The sequence below is a fragment of the Patella vulgata genome, chromosome 1 (assembly GCF_932274485.2).
Source record: "Patella vulgata chromosome 1, xgPatVulg1.2, whole genome shotgun sequence".
In the NCBI taxonomy this organism is placed as follows: domain Eukaryota; kingdom Metazoa; phylum Mollusca; class Gastropoda; family Patellidae; genus Patella; species Patella vulgata.
This window is the reverse complement of record NC_065879.2, coordinates 8,822,153-8,843,150: the sequence shown is the minus strand read 5'-3', so window position 1 is coordinate 8,843,150 and position 20,998 is coordinate 8,822,153. Positions and strand designations below refer to the sequence as shown.

Genomic DNA, 20,998 nt, shown 5'->3' with positions numbered 1-20,998 from the left:
TATAATATGTCTTGGAAAAATCATAATTCTACCTTCTCCATTTGCTGACATTTTTTGCTGGTTTACTCAGGTTTTGAGGCAACGAAAGCCGGTGAATTGCTATCTTAGCCTAGGCTAGTCCACGGGACCCCTTTTGAATAAATAATAGATTGTATGCCGCTTCATAAGAAGGGTTGCGCCATGGCATACCCCGCCCCACCCTCACTGTATGTGAGGGCCCTTCAGAGTATCCATTATGTAAATAGAAAGAAAATCTTCGGGGCTAACGCCCCTCAGTTGTAAAAGAGAGAGAAATGGGGTGTAACGTCCACTCGACAGAAACTGTGTCATTTCGGGACTAACATATAGCTTAATTTTATTTCAAGAATACGCGGCAGTTTTCATCAACACTTCCTTGAATTGTCAAATTTGACAATGAACCCCTCCCACGTGTATGGCGCTATTGCGTGTCGCATGTGCAGCCCAGTGGATCTGGGCCAGTGTCCATGACTATTTATCATATCACAACCTGCATCGGTATTTGCATTTGCGTTAGTGAGTATCCATCGTCCTTGTATAAGTAGTTGAAGAGTAAACATTCCTAATAAACATTTGTTCAGTGTGACGTCACTGGAGTAGTGTAAGATTTAGAGTGTTTTGGATAATTTGGATAACTCGTTTATTAAGGAAAATTCTATATTTGCGACTTTGAGTGAATATATATGAATGACTTTGAAGTAAATTGTTGTAAAGTGTACATAGTAAATACTGACTTTATGTATATACCACTTTTATATGGTTATTGTATGTGGTCTGTAAGTATAGCTTAAAGGACAATATTGGTGCCAGTCATTATCACGCATATGTGATAGAGCTGGTTAAACACATTCCAAATATAATTTTAACACAGAGATCATTGCTACGAAAAACCGAGGTCCCGTGTATACATTGGAATGCACATAAAAGATCCCTTGGCAGATGGAATTCGATATAAGAGTAGGCGATAGTGCCGCTGCCCTGGCAAAATTTCCCTCATAGCACACTGTATGGCGTATGCCCGCCTTCATTAGCCCATTTCGGAGCAGAACAGTAGGACGTTAAACCCAATTTCATTTCATTTCAAAAACGTTTCTACGAAAAACAAGATTACCAGGACTGACCTAAAGATATGACAGGTCCTAATAGGATCACCACGATTACTCCACGAATGAAACCACGATGTCGATTGTAGCCCGAATCATGAAAGTGGTAACCTAGCATTTGTGCTTTCGTGGGAAAATACAATTGGGTCAGATTTTTTTTTCAAAGCAGTGAACTGAATTACAGCCCGGGACTGATCTGTCCGACCCCCTAACAAACGCTACTGAAATTATCATTGGATAATTGTCTGCATGTTTCACTGGATAATTGTCTACATGTTTCATTGGATAGTTGTCTGCATGTTTCACTGGATAATTGTCTGCATGCTTTTGTCAATACTGCCTTACGTTACCACTTTTGACATAAATAAGGATGACTTTCCGTGCATAACACTGCCACCCATTTGTAGCTGCTGCTGCTGTCCATGATGGCACAGTTCTTTAAGAATCCTGATGAAGATTGCCAGTTTGTATATCCTACATCACTGAGATCCGTCCATATCCAGGTAACCACCGATTTTGTTGCACCAATATAAGCCGTGCTTACACCTGCCAATTACAAAGAAAATGGTTGCGTTTTACAACAAATGCGTCGACACTAGGAGAACTTGTGGTGTGATGAGATTGGGGAAGGGATGATAGTGTGGGGGATGTTTACAGATACATGTCTATTGCAGCGGTGTTCATTTCAAAAGCAGATGTATATGGATATAACGAGGACAATACCAAAGATCCGTTATATTTCAGGTTCTGGGTGACAACCAATACATTATTCAAAGTAGGAGTGGTTAAAAGGTACCTTAAACCTTGTCTTGGCAGCAGAATTTATAGGTTCCAGAGGGGGACGGATATAACGAGAAAATACCAATGATCCGTTATATTGTAACCAATTGTTAGACCTTAGATAGGTTCCAGGGGGGGGGGGGCGGATATAACGAGGAAATACCAATGATCCATTATATTTTAACAATCTGCTAGGACTTAGATAGGTTCCAGAAGGGGCGGATAAGGGGCGGATAACACGAGGAAATACCAATGATCCGTTATATTTTAACAATCTGTTAGAACTTAGATAAGATGGTGTAAATATGTTCTCCTTGATGACCCCATCCTCAATCCAGAAATAACACTGTGCCACAATCTTGATTATGGAGCTGGCTGATTAACCAGGGGTCCCGGATCTAATCCCGGTTTTGACCGAGAAAGTTCCTCGAGATTTCCAATTTTCAGAAAGCCTGGCAAGGACAAGCGACTGGGAAAATATATTACTATCAAAGCGTGACCAAGAAAATAATTCTGTCAATCACACAATTGGTTTACCAATTTTACAGATTGCTTGCCAGATTTATAGAACAATCATCAAAATTATATGTAAAGCTTAAAGTAATTATTTGCTAATTTATCTGCTTCTTTTCGTTTTAGACAGCCGATATGGTTGGAACTTGGTTCTTAACCTAGACTCAACAACCTGGGCGGAGATTTTGTTTTTACAATAACTTAATTTATTCGGGAACTGGGTCATAACCAATCATATTGTTACGTCGGGATCTGGGCAATAACTGATATCATATTATTACGTCGGGGTCTGGGTAGTAATATACCCAATATAATATTATTACGTCAGGATCTGGGTAATAACTGATATCATATTATTATTATTACGTCCAATCTGGTTAAAATACAGATCTATATTTAGTTTCGTTTTTTATACTTTCGATGGCCTACACTACATGAAGATCTGACAAATTGTACTCGGAAGGTCGTGTCAGGGGTCGTACGAACGTCTTTTGACCCTTTGACGCCAGACATTCATTAATCAATCAGCGTTGGCGTTTCTAGTGGTTTACCCACAGTTCCGTGCATGGCACACCAAGAAGTCGCCGTTACAGACTATTTCATTGGCTTATCCCTCACTTCAACCAAAACGCTGGTAATATAACAACTCTTCCAGATCCTAGTGTAGTAAAGATAAGTAAAACAAATAATTTTAAACTATAAAAAATAGAAACGAAATAGGATCTCTGTTTTAAACAGAGTGTATTACGTTGGCATCTGGGCAACCAATACATTATTCAAAGTGGGCGTGATTAGGGATAAAACGTACCTAAGCCTTGTAAATAATTTTGTACATCTTGTTGTTTGAGAGCAGAATCGATGACTGCCAGTTTACTTCCTGAAAATATTAAACAGTCGGCCACTGCTAGACTCTGAATCTTTGATGTTGGTATGAGTCGTACTTTAATACCAGACAAAGTTAAATCTAAAAATCCATCTGGGTCAACTGTAGTTGTAGGCGTTGTTGTGGTAATTGTAGTTGTAGGAGTTGTTGTGGTAATTGCAGTTGTAGGAGTTGTTGTGGTAATTGTAGTTGTAGGAGTTTTTGTGGTAATTGTAGTTGTCGGAGTTGTTGTGGTAATTGTAGTTGTCGGAGTTGTTGTGGTAATTGTAGTTGTAGGAGTTGTTGTGGTAATTGTAGTTGTAGGAGTTGTTGTGGTAATTGGAGCTGTAGGAGTTGCTGTTGTAGTTGTAGGCAGGGTGGTGGAACTTGCTACAGATTACAAATGAAATAAAATGTAAATTTCTTGTAATGAAAACGAATAAACACAATCATTTATTGTTAATTTCGGTTGTGATCGGACAAGCTCTAAGCGTTAAGGTGGGTTGTTTTACTATATTTTGTCTTTTCTCGGTTTAATCTGAAAACTGTTTTTATCTGTGGACAAAGAATTGCCAGCTATATCATTCCACAAACCAAATCAAAGTCTTCCGAAAATGATATAGCTCGAGGAACATTCTCGGCCAAATCCGGGATCAGTCCCGGGACGCCTGGTTACTCATGTAACAGTTTGACCCTTAAGACAAGATTGGGTCTTTGAAAAATTGTTCCTTCACTCTTTCTATAGAGTCAAATCACACGTACTTAATGAACGTGAATGATATATTTATATATATAAAAACAACAGTGACATTTTGGTAAAATCTTAACCATTGTCAAAATATCCATCAAATTCTGTCTGTTTATTGAAATATGGTTGGTAGGCCAAATAAGGTAATGTTCCCCTGGTATTGAGAAATGAAGAGGTTTATTCCATATTTGGGATGGAAATTAACGTCAAGGGTGATCTTGCAGAACTTAGGGGGTATAAAAGAGGATGTTGAGCGAGACTGGTCAGAGCTCACCCAAGTATTCCAAGTAGCTATTATTTATTGAGAACGAGGAACCTTCGAAGCCTATCAAGCTTAACAATAAAGTTGTAGGAACCATTTAACCTGTAGTGTTATATATGGAAGCCTATAACTACCTTTCATAATTCCTACTGTTCGCCTCTTCACAACGCGAAAGTCGAAAAGTCGAAAAGTAGAAGTTACGACAAAATGTGAGTCGACAAGACGGTATACAAGCCAAAATCAACTCGAAAATAGGAAATTAAGAAATAAAACACAGCGATAATAGCGCCCCTCGTTTTTTCCTAATTTCTTATTTTCGACTTGCATTTCGGCTTGTATACCGTCTTGTCAACTTTCGACATAGTCATATTTTTGTATTTATTGATGTCAGTAAGAAGGCACCAACACGCATACCAAGCCAAAATGCAACTCGAAAAGTAAAAATTAGGAAATTAACACACAACGCTTTTCGCGACTCTATAAAGAGACTGGCTTTGTTCCACTCTCGGAAAGACGTCGACGTCATAAATTAAAATTAATGTACAAAATTACTAACAACCTTGTTCCATCATATCTCTCTGACCTATTAGAACTGTCCTCTACCCCTATCAATTATACCCTTAGAAACAAAGATAAACTAAAGGAAACCAGATGCAGAACCGAAATTTTCTCAGGGTCCTTCATCCCTTCCAGTATACGAGAATGGTACAAACTTAACGTTGAAATTAGAAACTCTCGATCCCTTGCTATCTTTGGAAATTCACTAGATAAATTAGATACCATCGTGCCTTCATATTACTATACAGGGATACGGAAATTACAAATAATCCACTGTAAACTAAGATTATGCTGCTCGAACCTACAAGGCCATAAATTCCTCAGACACGTCGATGATAGCACTGCTTGCCTCTGTGGTCACAAATTCGAAGATATCGAATACTATTTACTCGTATGCCACTTGTATTCAGATGCAAGAAAACGGACAATCCATAACCTTCAACATAATCATAAAACAATCAGTTGTCTAGTGTATGGGTCAACAAAACTTAGTCCAGAGATAAACACACTTATTTTCCAAGAAGTTCAACAATTTATTTTCTTATCAAAAAGATTTAAATCTCCATAAACAACTCTTACGTCATTCCAAGCCCTGCACTCTGTATAATCATCTAAGTCTCTATATTATCCATGATGTATCATATATGCTTTATATTTATGTAATTATGTATGTATGTATGTAAATATTTTTAATGTGTACATGTATCTAAATCAGAGAGAGGGGTTACACATAGGCATAGCCAGTTCCCCAATCCAAATTCAGATTTAATGAATAAAAATATTGTTTAAAAAAAAAAAAAAATTAGCGACTTTTCGCCTCGGAAGTTGTTGTAGTCTCAACATCCACTCGTTGCAAACTAAATCATTTCAATAATTCGTTTGCACGTAGGGGTCTTTAGCAGTGGATAGAAGCTGGGATATCCGGAGAAAACCCACAAGGTTGGACAAGCGACCCTACTCCCTTGTCATGTTTAAGCGGGGAATCGAAACCACACCACTTGAATCAATGTCAGACCTTGTGATTTCACGCGCACGTGTTAAACCACTAGACCACCCAATCCCCATGTATGTTGTTGTATATTGAATATCGGTACGGGAAATTTGTTTTATAATAGGCCTATAAAATAAATTAAATTGTTGTAGCCTAAGGTGTTTTTTTTAATCAGACATTTTTGGCAGATAAAATATCCCAGTTGGCGGAAAAAAATGAACATTTTTTTTATATAAAAATTATTATCCATTTTGACGGAAAAGAATGAAATACAGTGTGAGCCCTGATTGCACGTGTTCAAATGCGACCTGGAAAACTGAGACCACAACAACTTCCGAGGCGAAAAGTCGAACAGTCGCTAATAGCGTGGTGTGTTAATTTCCTAATTTCTACTTTTCGAGTTGCATTTTGGCTTGGTATGCGTGTTGGCGCCTTCTTACTGGCATCAATAAATACAAAAATATGACTAAGTCGAAAGTCGACAAGACGGTATACAAGCCAAAATGCAAGTCGAAAATAAGAAATTAGAAAAAACGAGGGGCGCTATTATCGCTGTGTGTTATTTCTTAATTTCCTATTTTCGAGTTGATTTTGGCTTGTATACCGTATTGTCGCCTCACATTTTGTCGTAACTTCTACTTTTCGACTTTCGCGTTGTGAAGAGGCGAAAAGTAGAAATTATGAAAGGTAGTTATAGGCTTCCATAGTTAAATATTACGATCACTAAGAAAACAAACACAACTAGGAAAGAAGTCCGATAGTACTACACTCAGCCATCTCAATAGTCAAGATCGTGGCATAGTGATATTTCTGGGTTCAAGATGGGGGTCATCAAGGAGGCCATTTTTACATCAGATGTTTTGTCTTACTCGATTTAATCTGAAAATTGTTTTTATCTGTAGACGAAAAAAATGTCAGCTATATCATTCCACAAAACAAACCAACACCTCGCAAAAAATGAAATGAAATGGGGTTTAACATCCTACTGATCTACTCCGACGGGCCTAATGAAGACGGGCATACGTCATACAGTGTGCTATGAGGGAGATTTTGCGGCACTATGGCCTACGCTTATATCTAATTCCAGCTGCAAAAGGATCTTTTGCCTGAAGTCCAGGTTTTTGTATCATCCGAACGACTAGACAGCTGTTCTTGTCAGGCCCTCCTTCCTGTACCACTGGCAAGGGGAAAACAAGTCGGAAAATTCCGATGAACTTTCCCGGCCAATGCAGGGATAAAACACGCGACCCCCAGGCTAGCGAGTCAGCGTCTTACTCACTTAGCCACTGGGGATTCCACCTCGCAAAAAGGAAATCGACAACAGCCTTTGACCTAAGACATTCTTAGAATTTATCAACGGTTATGGGTATCCAATAATGAGGTCAGTAGAAAAGGGCGAATATTCATACGAATGGGAAACGAACAATAACTTTTATATTTCAGCTATTAGCTTTTACGGGGATCTGAAAATTCAAAAGAAATCCTTAATGATTTAGTCTGAATCAATGCACGCCGCTTTCAATGACAAGTTTTACCAATCAGATATTAATATTAATGGCTGCAATTAATAAGTAAGAATAAATACAGATGTAACAGGGCAGCTTAAGTAAATGTCTCTAGTCGTTCGAGTCGGACGAAAAACCGAGATAAACTCATGTACTAGATAGCACACTGTATCGTGCAATGTATTCCCGTCTCCATGATCCCCATTGGTGCAGCAAAGTAAGACGTCACACTTTATTTAATTTCTGTACCTATCAACAGCATAGTTAGTTGGCTAAGACATTGGCTCGCTAGGGGGTTGTTAGTTGCATGCCGGTATATGATGTCTGGACCCTCCCTGATTATTTTCCTCCTAAATCATCGACATAACGTCAAAAAAAAACTCCAAAAAACAGACGTTCGAAGCATTGCCGCCGTTTTGGTCTCACTCGACTCTAATCCTATACATACGTACGAATCTAAATGACTAGAAATCTTTTCCCGGAGCCTCTGATTGTATAAGAATTCTCGGGTGATCTCCATCTTGGAACCCATCTGCTCAAATTCTACGACTTCAGTTAAGACTGAAAATAACTAGTAATGTCCTTAATATTATATATCCATTTATTTTTACTTTCTTTGTCTTTCCCCCTGATTGTTCTTAGATATCGTAAGATAGTCTTCCCGGGGAATGTGGCAATGCATGTTTCTTTTTGCGGAAGCATCCAGTGGTGATCAAAAACGGGTCGGTTTGTGCCCAGCCACCCCCGATAGCCTCATGGATGTTAATATCCAATCGGTTAGGGTTATTTATTATATGTATGATTTGGGATTTGAACTGTCTTAATGTTGACTTACCCGAAGTAGAAGGTGCTGTTGTGGGTTCTGGTGTAGCTGTAGGGTCAAAAGACAAACAACAGAAGGATGTTGGTCTGGTTTCCTGGGAAAAAAACAAACATAAAACTACCATATACCTTGATCGTTTTAATTTATGTATTTATTTTTTCAATCATTTTATGATATTTTAGTGGGGTACTTATTTCTTCGGATTATATTACCTTATAATATGGACTTAAACCTCTTGGTGAATTTCAAGAAAATGTTCTTAAATACTTATTGCAGCGGCGAAATCGCTTTGATTTGGGTCAAAGTAAGGTACTGAATTGGGTTGATCTTTTAAATTATTTTATTAGATTTTATTTAGAAGAATTAAAAGGAAGTCACTTTGTAAGTTTTATTTCAATTTTGAAGATCCAAGAAACACACAATTGAGTATATTTCTGCAGTTTCTTCAACTATACTGACGTGCAATTTATTTTTGATCATGCTTGCATGTAGGGTGGTTCTCTTGTTCAGATTGGTTTAGAGAAAGGGAGAGAGAAATGGGGTTTAACGTCCACTCGACACAAACTAGGTCATTTCGGGACTAACACATGGTTTAATTTTATTTCAATAATTCGCTTGCGCGTAGGGGTCTTTAGCAGTGGGAGGAAACCGGAGGACCCGGAGAAAACCCACGAGGCTGGACAGGCGACCCTACTCCTTGTCACGTACAACCGGGGATTCGAAACCACGCCAGTTGACGCACGTGCTAACCATTCGGCCATCCAACCCCCCAGATTGGTTTAGAGCATGTAAACATTAAAAAAAAAGAGAGAAAAATGTCTTTATTTGCTTCTATATAAATGTTTTTAGTGAACATAAAATAAACAAACTCCTCTAGATAAATGTCTTTATTTGCTTCTATATAAATGTTTTTAGTGAACATAAAATAAACAACTCCTCTAGATTAATTAGGGTTTTCGAAATGAAATTACCCAACGAAACAGACAGTATAATGTCTTACCCAACGAAACAGACAGTATAATGTCTTATCATCTGCGATGTCACATATAATATTAGATTTTCAAATTTAAAAAAGAATAATAATTTGGTTGTGAAATTTCTTAATTTGCTATTTTTAACAAGGGGTCAGACCAAATCTAAACCCAGCACTCACACTAGCACTTGCATTCTTACATTCCACTTTTCAGATACTTACAGCATGTAACTGTAAATACAGTAAAGATCCACCATCTGCGATATCTCATACAATTTTAGATTTTCAAATTTAAAAAAGAAAGTAAGTTGCTTTTGAAATTTCTAATTTTTAACAAGGGGTCACACCCAATCTAAACCCGGCACTGACATTACCTCTTTCATTCTTGCATTTAACTTTTAGATACTTACGGTATGTAACTGTAAGTACAGTAAAGATCCACAAGTTGTTGTTGTTGTTATAGTAACAGGAATGTTGTTATTCCAATAACACATTTTTGTTGATTTATCAAAAAATACAGACTGGCACATTGTCCCTTTTGCACATTCTATAACACAATTTAAAAAACTACGACTGAACCAAGTACGAATCAAAATAGTATTATCCACAGCAGACCCGGTGACTTTACATACATTTTTATTTAAAGATAAATTTGAAATACCATTACTAAATGTTTGGGGTACAAAAACAAAAAATATGAACGCGCAATATTCTTGAATAAACATAATCCTTTTCTAGTAATAATTAAAAAGTTTAAAACTTTGCGAGGTCTTTAAGCGCCGAGTTTATGACTTTATGAAGGAAGCAACAGCCCGTCTAACATTAATAGTTCGACCAGTCAGATTTTCCACGCCCAAACCGATAATGAGATGAGAGAATCTATAATCCTGTATGACCGGGGAGAAACATGCCTATCTGTAAATTGGCCAATGATATAATATTAACACACACCTACACCAACGCACCTGTGATGATTACGTCGCTCCTCCACCCTTCAATCACATATAATCAAGATTATCTATTATTATAGCTTTGAAGTAGTGAACGGCATAACAATGGAAGTCGTGCAAATTGACATAAAACTGACTTTTGAACGAGAGAAAATCCTTTTATATTTGTCAGGCCATTTTATCAAGTGCAGTGTTATCCGGTGTATACGTAGAACCCAGCACTATGGTCACAAGAGTTCGCACAATACAGAAAGCAAAAAAACAAACAAAAATTCATCATAAATACCTAACGTTCTATATTTTCCATTTTCATACAACGAAACAATAAAGTGGCTGTTGTGTTCGTTAATACAAAAGTTTTTTTTATTCTTTTTATTCGCGATTTCTATTGTTACTGCTATAACAATATGTCGATTCTATTAATTTATCTCATTAACTCTGATAAATAACAGTTGAAAACTTACACTATATTACCGACTAGACATAATACTATTTATAAAGATAATGTTTTACTGTTTCATTGAAATTAAACTGCTACATAAAAGAAAGAGAGAGAGAGAGAGAGAGAGAGAGAGAGATGGGGTTCAACGTCCACTCGACACAAACTAGGTCATTTCGGGACCAACACATGGCTGTTGTGTTCGTTAATACAAAAGTTTTTTTTATTCCTTTTATTCGCGATTTCTATTGTTACTGCTATAACAATATGTCGATTCTATTAATTTATCTCATTAACCCTGATAAATAACAGTTGAAAACTTACAATATATTACCGACTAGACATAATACTATTTATAAAGATAATGTTTTACTGTTTCATTGAAATTAAACTGCTACATAAAAGAGAGAGAGAGAGAGAGAGAGAGAGAGAGAGAGAGATGGGGGTTAACGTACACTCGACACAAACTAGGTCATTTCGGGACCAACACATGGTTTAATTTTATTTCAATAATTCGCTTGCGCGTAGGGGTCTTTAGCAGTAGGAGGAAACCGGAGGACCCTCAGAAAACCCACGAGGTTGGACAGGCGACCCTACTCCTTGTCACGTACAACCGGGGATTCGAAACCACGCCAGTTGACTCAATAACAGGCTTTTGATACAGCACGAACGTGCTAACCATCCAACCCCCCGCTACATAAAAAGGATTCCGTTCGACAAACAGCCAGCTATTAGAACTCAATTTTCAGTTATGTCAGTTAAAATTGCTGTAATTTGGACACGTGGTTTGTTTTGTCGAAGGCTTGTAGAACTGCAAATCCTCAGACAAAACTATATAGTCTGACAATTCTTGAAAACAAACCCAGCTAGCCTAGTAACAGTCCCCACAGTACACTTACATAGAACGCAGCTTTGTTATGATCCAATCTGATACGGTGATCACGATTAGCAATTAATCGTGTTGATCGTAGAAAATTCCTGAACTGTCCAAAACTTTTCTACGATCACCACGATTGCCAGGATTAACCTCAAGATAAGATAAGTCCTGAAATGAAATGGGGTTTAACGTCCTACTGTTCTACACCTACTGGGCTAACGAAGACGGGCGTACGCCATGCAATGTGCTATGAGGGAAATTTTCCCCGGGCATCGGAACTATTGCCTACTCTTATATCGAATTCTAACTGCACGTCACGCCACGCCAATGTATACACGGGACCTCGGCTTTTCGTCACATCCGAACGACTAGACAGCTGTCCTTATCAGGCCCTCCGTCTTGCACCACTGACAAGGGGAATCCACGTCGGAAACCCCGATAAACTTTCTAGACGAATGCAAGGATCGAACAAGCGACCTCCAGGCTAGAGAGTCAGCGTCTTACCCACTTCGCTACCGTGGCGCCAGTGCTTTCGTGGCAAAATATAATTGTGTGGGATTGCATGCAACTTTGTTTTTAAAGCAGTGAACTAAATTGCAGTTCGGGACATATCTGTCCGCCTCCCTAACAAACCCTACTGAAGTTATCATTGGATAATTGTCGACATGTTTCATTGGATAATTGTCGACATGTTTCACTATTGTCTACATGTTTCATTGGATAATTGTCTACATGTTTCATTGGATAATTTTCTACATGTTTCATTGGACAATTGCCCGCATGCTTTAGTCAATACTGCCTCATGTAATCCATTTTTGACATAAATAAAGATGACTTTCCGTGCAGTAAACTGCCATCCACTGATAGCTCTTGTTTATGTAGCCGATGTTTAACTTTGGGGAAAAGTTGAAACTGTTCTGTTTTGATCTTATGCCCGTCTTCATTAGCCCAGGTTAGGAGCAGAACAGTAGGACGTTAAACCCCATTTCATTTCATTTCCTTTCCATTTGTGTCGATTTCTAGGTCTCAAATATTAGTGATTTAGCTCCTTTAACATTATAACATTGACCAGTTTGCAGATAAATTTGTTTCCTCCTGGTCATATAAGATTATAGATTCCCTTATCTGATTATTGATTAAGAATGAGACACTTGTTGGGTGAAGTAAGACGCTGGCTCACTAGCCTGGGGGTCAGGTGTTCGATCCCTGCATTGGCCGAGAAAGTTCATTCAGAGTTTCCGGCGTGGTTACCCCCCTTGTTAGTGATGCAGGATGGAGGGCCTGACAAGGACAGCTGTCTAGTCGTTAGGATGGGACGAAAAACCGAGGTCCCGTGTACACATTGGCGTGCACGTAAAAGATCCCTTGGCAGTTGGAATTCTATATAAGAGTAGGCCGTAGCGCCGCTGCCCGGGCAAAATTTCCCTCATAACACACTGTATGGCGTATGCCCGTCTTCATTAGCCCAGGTTAGGAGCAGAACAGTAGGACGTTAAACCCCATTTCATTTCATTTCCTTTCCATTTGTGTCGATTTCTAGGTCTCAAATATTAGTGATTTAGCTCCTTTAACATTATAACATTGACCAGTTTGCAGATAAATTTGTTTCCTCCTGGTCATATAAGATTATAGATTCCCTTATCTGATTATTGATTAAGAATGAGACACTTGTTGGGTGAAGTACATAATATATAATCGACTTTCAATTTGGACGTGGCAAATCCCAACAAACATCGGACTGGTCGAACTATTAATATCAGACGGGCTGTTGTTTCTTTCATAACGCAATAAACTCAGCGCTTGGAGATCTCGCAAACTTTTTAATTATTACCAGAAAAGGATTATGTTTGTTAAAGAATATTACGTGTTCATATTTTTTGTTTTCGTACCCCAAACATTTAGTAATGGTATTTCAAATTTATCTTTAAATAAAAATTTATGTAAAGTCACTGGGTCTGCTGTGGATAATACTATTTTGATCCGTACTTGGTTCAGTCGTAGTTTTTTAAATTGTGTTATAGAATGTTCAAAAGAGACAATGTGCCAGTCCGTATTTTTTGATAAATCAACAAAATTGTGTTATTGGAATAACAACATTCCTGTTACTGTAACAACAGCAACAACTTGTGGATCTTTACTGTACTTACAGTTACATACCGTAAGTATCTAAAAGTTAAATGCAAGAATGCAAGTGGTAATGTCAGTGCTTGGTTTAGACTTGTTGTGACCCCTTGTTAAAAATTGACACGAAAAAAAAAAAAAAAAAATAATGAATATAATTAAAACATGAATTAAATATAGAAAATTATGAAATTTTATAAGCAAATTAATTGTTTTTTAAACAGATGGTAAGAGGTTATACTGTCCGTTTCGTTGGGTAATTTCATCTCGAAAACCCGTCTTATTCTAGAGGAGTGTATTTTATGTTGACTCAGGGAGCCACGGTGGCTAAGTGGGTAATACGCAGGGCAAAACTTCCGTTAAAAAAAAAAAAAAAAAAAAAAAAAAAATCGAATTGTGTGTTTCTTGGATCCTCAAAATTGAAATAGAACTTACAAAGTGACTTCCTTTTAATTCTTCTAAACAAAATCTAATCAAAATAATTCAAAAGATCAACCCAATTCAATACCTTAATTTGACCCAAACCAATTAAGAACATTTTCTTGAAATTCACCAAGGGGTTTAGTTACGTTTAAACAATAATTTATTCCTTTGAATATCAAGAAATGAATGAATAAATACATAAATTGAAACGATCAAGGTATATGGTAGCTTTATGGTTGTTTTCTTCCCAGGAAACCAAACCAACATCCTTCTGTTGTTTGTCTTTTGACCCTACAGCTACACCAGAACCCACAACAGCACCTTCTACTTCGGGTAAGTCAACAACAAGACAGTTCAAATCCAACATCATGTAAGTAATAAATAACCCTAACCGATTGGATAATAACGGGCATGAGGCTATTGTTGATGGTTAGCCACAAGCCAACCCGTGTTTTGATCTCCAATGGATGCTTCCGCAAAAAGAAACATGCATTTCCACACTGCCCGAGAAGACTTATCTTACGATATCTAAGAACAATCACGGGGAAAGATAAAGAAAGTAAAAATAAATGGATATATAACATTATTAAGGACATTACGAGTTATTTTCAGTCTTAACTGATGTCATGGAATTTGAGCAGATGGGTTCCAAGATGGAGATCACCCGAGAATTCTTGTACAATCAGAGGCTCTTGGGCAAGATTTTTTCTCAATTAGATGCATACGTATGTATAGGATTAGAGTCGAGTGAGACCAAAACGGTGGCAATGCTTCGAACATCTGTTTTTTTTGGTTTTTTTGACGTTATGTCGATGGCGTAGGAGGTAAAGAATATGCTCTGCAGGGGAGGGTCCAGACTCCGCCCTTGGAAGCGTTGTACATCATATATCAGCATGCAACTAACAATACTGTTTGTAGCTACAGGAATGATATAAGGTTTGACGTCTTACTTTGCTGCACCAACCGGAATAATGAAAACGGGAGAGAGAGAGAGAGAAATGGGGTTTAACGTCCACTCGACACAAACTAGGTCATTTCGGGACTAACATATGGTTTAATTTTATTTCAATAATTCGCTTGTGCGTTGGGGTCTTTAGCAGTGGGAGGAAACCGGAGGACCCGGAGAAAACCCACGAGGTTGGACAGGCGATCCTACTCCTTGTCACGTACAACCGGGGATTCGAAACCACGCCAGTTGACTCAATGACAGGCTTTATGATACAGCGCGCAATGGAAACGGGAATACGCGATACAGTGTGATGAGTTTATCTCGGTTCTTCATCCGATCCGAACAACTAGACACATATACTTGCCCTGCCCTGTTACATTTTTATATTTATTCTTACTTATTAATTACCACCATTACTATTAATATCTGATTGGTAAACACTGTCATAGAAACCGGCGTGTATTGGTTCAGACTAAATCATTAAGGATTTCTTTTAAAGTTTCCGATCCCCGTAAAAGCTAAGAGCTGAAATATAAAAGTTATTGTTCGTTTCCCATTCATATGATTATTCGGCCTTCTCCAATGACCTCATTATTGGATATCCATAAAAAAAATCACCAATTCTAAGAAAGTCCTGGGTCAAATACCGTTGTCGATTTCCATATCTGTCATGTTTTGATTTCTTCTGTGGAATGATATAGCTAAAATTATTTGTCTACAAATAAAAAAAAGTTTCAGATTTAACCGTGCTTGTCCGATCACGACAAAAATTAACAATAAATAATTGTGTATATTCATTTTCATTCCAATACATTTATATTTTATTTTATTTGTAATCTGTAGCAAGTTCCACCACCCTGCCTACAACTACAATTACATCAACAACAACTACAACAACAATTACCACAACAACTCCTACAACTACAATTACCACAACAACTCCTACAACTACAATTACCACAACAACTCCAACAACTACAGTTGACCCAGATGGATTTTTAGATTTAACATCATCTGGTATTAAAGTACGACTGATACCAACATCACGGATTCAGGGAGTAGCAGTAGCCGACTGTTTAATATTTTCAGGAAGTAAATTGGCAGTCATCGATTCTGCTGCCAAACAACTAGATGTTCAAAATTATTTACAAGGCTTAGGTATGTATTATCCCTAATGTATTGGGTATCACCCAGACCCTGCCGTAATAGTATAATATCAGTTATCACCCAGACACCGGCGATATTGGTTATATTATTACCCAGATCCCGACGTTATAATATGATATCAGTTATCACCCAGATCCCGACGTAATAATATGATATCAGTTATTACCCAGATCCCGACGTAATAATATCATATTGGTTATTACCAGACCCTGACGTAATAATATGATATTGGTTATGACCCAGATCCCGACGTAATGAAATGATATTGGTCATGACCCAGATCCCGGCGTAATAATATGATATTGGTTATGACCCAGATCCCGACGTAATAATATGATATTGGTTATTACCAGATCCGGACGTAATAATATCATATTGGTTATTACCCAGATCCCGACGTAATGAAATGATATTGGTTATGACCCGGATCCCGACGTAATACTATGGTATTTGGTATTACCCAGATCTCGAATAAATCAATGGTATTTGATAGTACGCAGATCTCAAATAAATTAAGTTGGTGCAGAAAAGACCCCCGCCCCTCCCCTGGTTGATGAACCAAGGTTAAGAACCGACCATAGCGACTATCTGGAACCTATCTATGTTCCAGCAGATTGTTAAAATATAACGGATCTTTGGTATTCCCTCGTTATATCCGAACCCCTCTGGCACCTATCTAAGTTCCAGCAGATTGTTAAAATATAATGGAACTTTGTTATTTCCCTCGTTACATCTACTTTGGTAATGAACACCGCTACAATAGACATGTATCTGTAAACATCCCCACACCATCATCCTCTTCTCCAAACTCATCCCAAAACAACATCTCCTAGTTAAAATATTCTGAAGTTCACACTACACTTCGCACCCACAGTGTCGACGTACAGTTAAAAACATAAAATTCTGTTCTTTGTAATTGATAGGTGTTAGCAAGGCTTATATTGGTGCAACAAGAGGATTGTTCGGATGGACATGGCCCGGTTTTGGTGATGTAGGATATACAAACTGGCAATCTTCATCAGGATTCTTAAAGGACTGTGCCATCATGGACAGCAGCAGCAGCTACAAATGGAGGGCAGTGTTATGCACGGAAAGTCATCCTTACTTATGTCAAAAGTGGTTTACATAAAGTTGCAGTACTGACTAAAGCATGAAGACGAAGACAAATCCATTGAAGCATGAAGATCAATATCCAATGAAGCACGAAGAAAAATAACCAATGAAGACAAATATCAAATAATAACTTTAGTAGCGTAGCGAGTGGGTTGTAGAAGCCTTTCCCAGGCCGTACTTAAATCGTCTGCATTGAAAAAAAAGTCTGAGACAAGCTAGCAGAACTTTTATCTTCCCACGGAAGCATCGGCCGTTTTAAAGAACTGGTAATATCTGTATTTTTGTTTGAAGAATTTGGAGTTCGTTAATCTTTCTGTCAAACACATTTTAATACCCACCTTTACAGAGAATGAACGGTTACCTTTACGGTAATGCTCACATCAACTATTGATTTTGTTATTTTAATGCCATTGGCAGTGGCGGACTTGCCAGGTTGTCAGCTTGCCCAATGGCAAGTGGGCCCCTGCGGAAGCGCCCCCCACCCTTAGACATTAAACAATATATTTATAATATATATTGTCAAAAAATATATAAATATTAGAAAACAATTATTAGCATGAAAATTCTAATTACATCTATTTGTTAACTGTGTTTCCACTTACATATTTTTTGAAAATTTAATTTATTCATTTTAAAAATTAAATGATAGAATTGTACTGGTGGGTGGGCCCCCTTTGTCTCCTGGCAACCAATATTATCAGACCCAATCCGCCACTGGCTAATGGAATATTCAATTTAATAATTTTCTGTATATACTTTAATTTTAGCAATACGTTCATTTCACTGATATTATATATTGTTCAAAGTACCCCCCCCCCCCTCCACACACACACACATAAAAGGTACACAGCAGTGTAACTGACACTGAACAACCAACACTGAAAATTCAGTTTAATAGCTGTTTATTAATGAGGAACATTTTATCTGGAATTCTTTTTAAGTAGCAATTAAATATAGAAACAGTTAAATCATTAGCTTTATAATTATTAAACATGCATAATGCAAGAGCAAAATCTGCTTATTACAAGTCTTTCTTTAGGCCTGAAATGTTATCTAAATTATCAATTAGACATTAATTAACTTATCCAGACCATAATAAACTCTCGATGTCAAGGCTAGCCTTCGATGTTGGCTGGATTGGATTCCTATAAGCCGCTAACGGCTATTGATAATTAAATCAGAAAAAGTGGATAATCGAGACTATGCTGTTTATATTAATGATTTTAGTAATGATGACCGAGACTATGCAAAATTTTCACCCGCTTCTTTCTCGGCTCATAGTGAATCAATTTGACTGAAATTTCCAGCAAATTACCTTTACACTATCTAGTTTTTAACTATTATAGCGAGAACTGCCATCTCTTTATCTTATCTCCCATAATGTATCTTTAAGTTTTAAGTAGCAATTAAATATCACAGAACAATTAAATCATTATCTTTATTATTATTATTAATATAAGTTTTAAGTCCAGTCGGTAATGTCACGATAAATATTAACGTTATGAATAACAATAGAAACGGTGAATAAAAATAAAAACCCCGCTAAAAGCAAATTAAAAAATAACTCTTGTATTAAGAACACAAAAGCTACCTGATTATATTGTTTAGTTACTGAGGAATACACTTTTATAATAGTCTTTTGGTCACTGTGACGACGTCAATGGAAGATTAAGAGTGTTTGCCATAATTGGAATGTATAAGTTGTTGAAGAGTAAACATTCTTAATAAACATTCGTTCAGTGTGACGTCACTGGAGTCGAGTAAGATTTAGAGTGTTTTCGATAATTGACAAACTCGTTTATTTAGGAAAAGTCTATATTTGAGACTTTGAGTGAATATATATGAATGGCTTTGAAGTAAAATTGTTGTAAAGTGTACATAGTAAACATTGACTTTATGTATATACACTACTTTTATATAGTTATTTGATGTGCTCTTTAAATATAGCTTGCACTTTTTCTACAATCAATCATGCTTATATTATTAATTTTACAACCATTGTGTAACCACACAGTTCTTATATACGTTTTCCTAGAAACGCAGAAGTTCTTCTGGGGTTTCTATAAATAGAATGACGGAACATGAACGAAAACATTTGAACGATGGAAATTATTTTTACAGAATTTGCCCTGGCTATTTTTATACGCCCACATTTTCACATGGACGCGGGGCTAGTGCTAAATGATAAGGCCAGCTCAATTTTTCGTCGTAGGTCACGAGATGTAAACGGGGCTAGCGCTCATCCCAACCCTAACCCTGGATCTGGCCCCTAACCCTAACCCACAATCTCGCCAACACTCACGTGCCCTAACCTTACAACGTACGGAGGGTCTGGGACCGTTGTCAATATTTGACGTAAAGTCCATTGCTCATGCGTAACCGGGAGTTATGATAATGTAAAAGACCGGATAATCTAGCCAATGACCTATTATTCTCAAATGTTGAAAACGCATCCAGACTAATATTCGTGGCGGAAATGAAATGAAATGAAGTTTAACGTCCTACTGTTCTGCTCCTAAACTGGGCTAATGAAGATGGGCATAGGCAATACAGTGTGCTATGAGGGAAATTTTGCCCGGGCAGAGGCACTACGGCCTATTCTTATATCGAATTCCAACTGCCAAGAGATCTTTTACGTCCACGTCAATGTGTACACGGAACCTCGGTTTTTCGTCCCATCCGAACGACTAGACAACCGCCCTTGTCAGGCCCTAGCTCTGTCCTGCATCACTGACAAGGGGAAACTTTCTGGGCCAATGAAGGGATCGAACTCGTTGACCTCCAGCTGTTTTGATAATATATATATATATATAATATTACCATTCAACTCTATATGCACTTGGGGGGTTGGATGGCCGAATGGTTAGCACGCGCGCGATGTATCATGAGGCCTGTCATTGAGTAGACTGGCGTGGTTTCGAATCCCCGGTTGTACGTGACAAGGAGTAGGGTTGCCTGTCCTACCTCGTGGATTTTCTCCGGGTTCCCGGATTCCTCCCACTGTTAAAGAACCCTACGCGCAAGCGTATTATTGAAATAAAATTAAACTATATGTTAGTCTCGAAATGACCTAGTCTGTGTCGAGTGGACGTTAAACCCCATCTCTCTGTCTCTGTCTGTCTGTCTCTCTCTCTCTCTCTCTCTCTCTCTATGAATGCATTTTTCTTAATTCACGATTGTCTGTGTTGTAATTAACCATGTAATTAATTCAATATATCATTTACGGGCTGCACTGCAAAGGGGGTGTATTAGTGGTCAGTACATCATAGTCATGTTAATGACTTCAAAGGAAATATACAGTGCAGTAACAGACACCATAATCTGATAAATAAACAATACCATATATGATGATCACTCTTAACCATTTTTCCTAATTGTCGTACACTATATAAGCAGGAGTTTGCTGACAGTTAGACATAGATTGCAAAATCAGGGATCAGCTTCGGCTCTCCTATGTCTTGTCTGCGATATCACTTATGTGGAAGCAGACGTTAAACACCAAGAACTAACTAACTAACAGTTAGACAGACGAATAGAGAGACGAGTGGAGACGGAGAGACCGGCGTATGGACTCACCCGAGTTCAGCCGCTGCCTTGGCAGAGAGGCAGTATGATAGATTTAATATAGTTATATGTGTTCCTGTTGTTGTCTAGTTCCCGATGTAGTCTAGTTCCTGCATATTTTAAGTTCCTGTATTGTTTTGTATGTAGATGTGTTATATTCTGTTCCGATGTAAATAAATCATATATTTACTAAACTGATGTCTGCTATCACTAAAATAGTGTTACACAAGCTAAGCAGGGATTTTTAGTACAATCAGTG

General features: G+C 37.7%; 1 protein-coding gene across 1 annotated transcript; it reads right to left on the bottom strand.

Moving 5' to 3' along the window:
- LOC126812300 (uncharacterized) lies at positions 1-10,075 on the bottom strand. Its single transcript, XM_050538631.2, has 4 exons — positions 9,547-10,075; positions 8,176-8,257; positions 3,223-3,666; positions 1-1,667 (listed from the first exon to the last, which is right to left on the bottom strand). Exons 1-4 carry the CDS (start codon positions 9,859-9,861, stop codon positions 1,468-1,470), a joined length of 1,041 nt encoding a protein of 346 aa, XP_050394588.1. The 5' UTR covers positions 9,862-10,075; the 3' UTR covers positions 1-1,467.
- Positions 10,076-20,998: the final 10,923 nt, after the last annotated feature.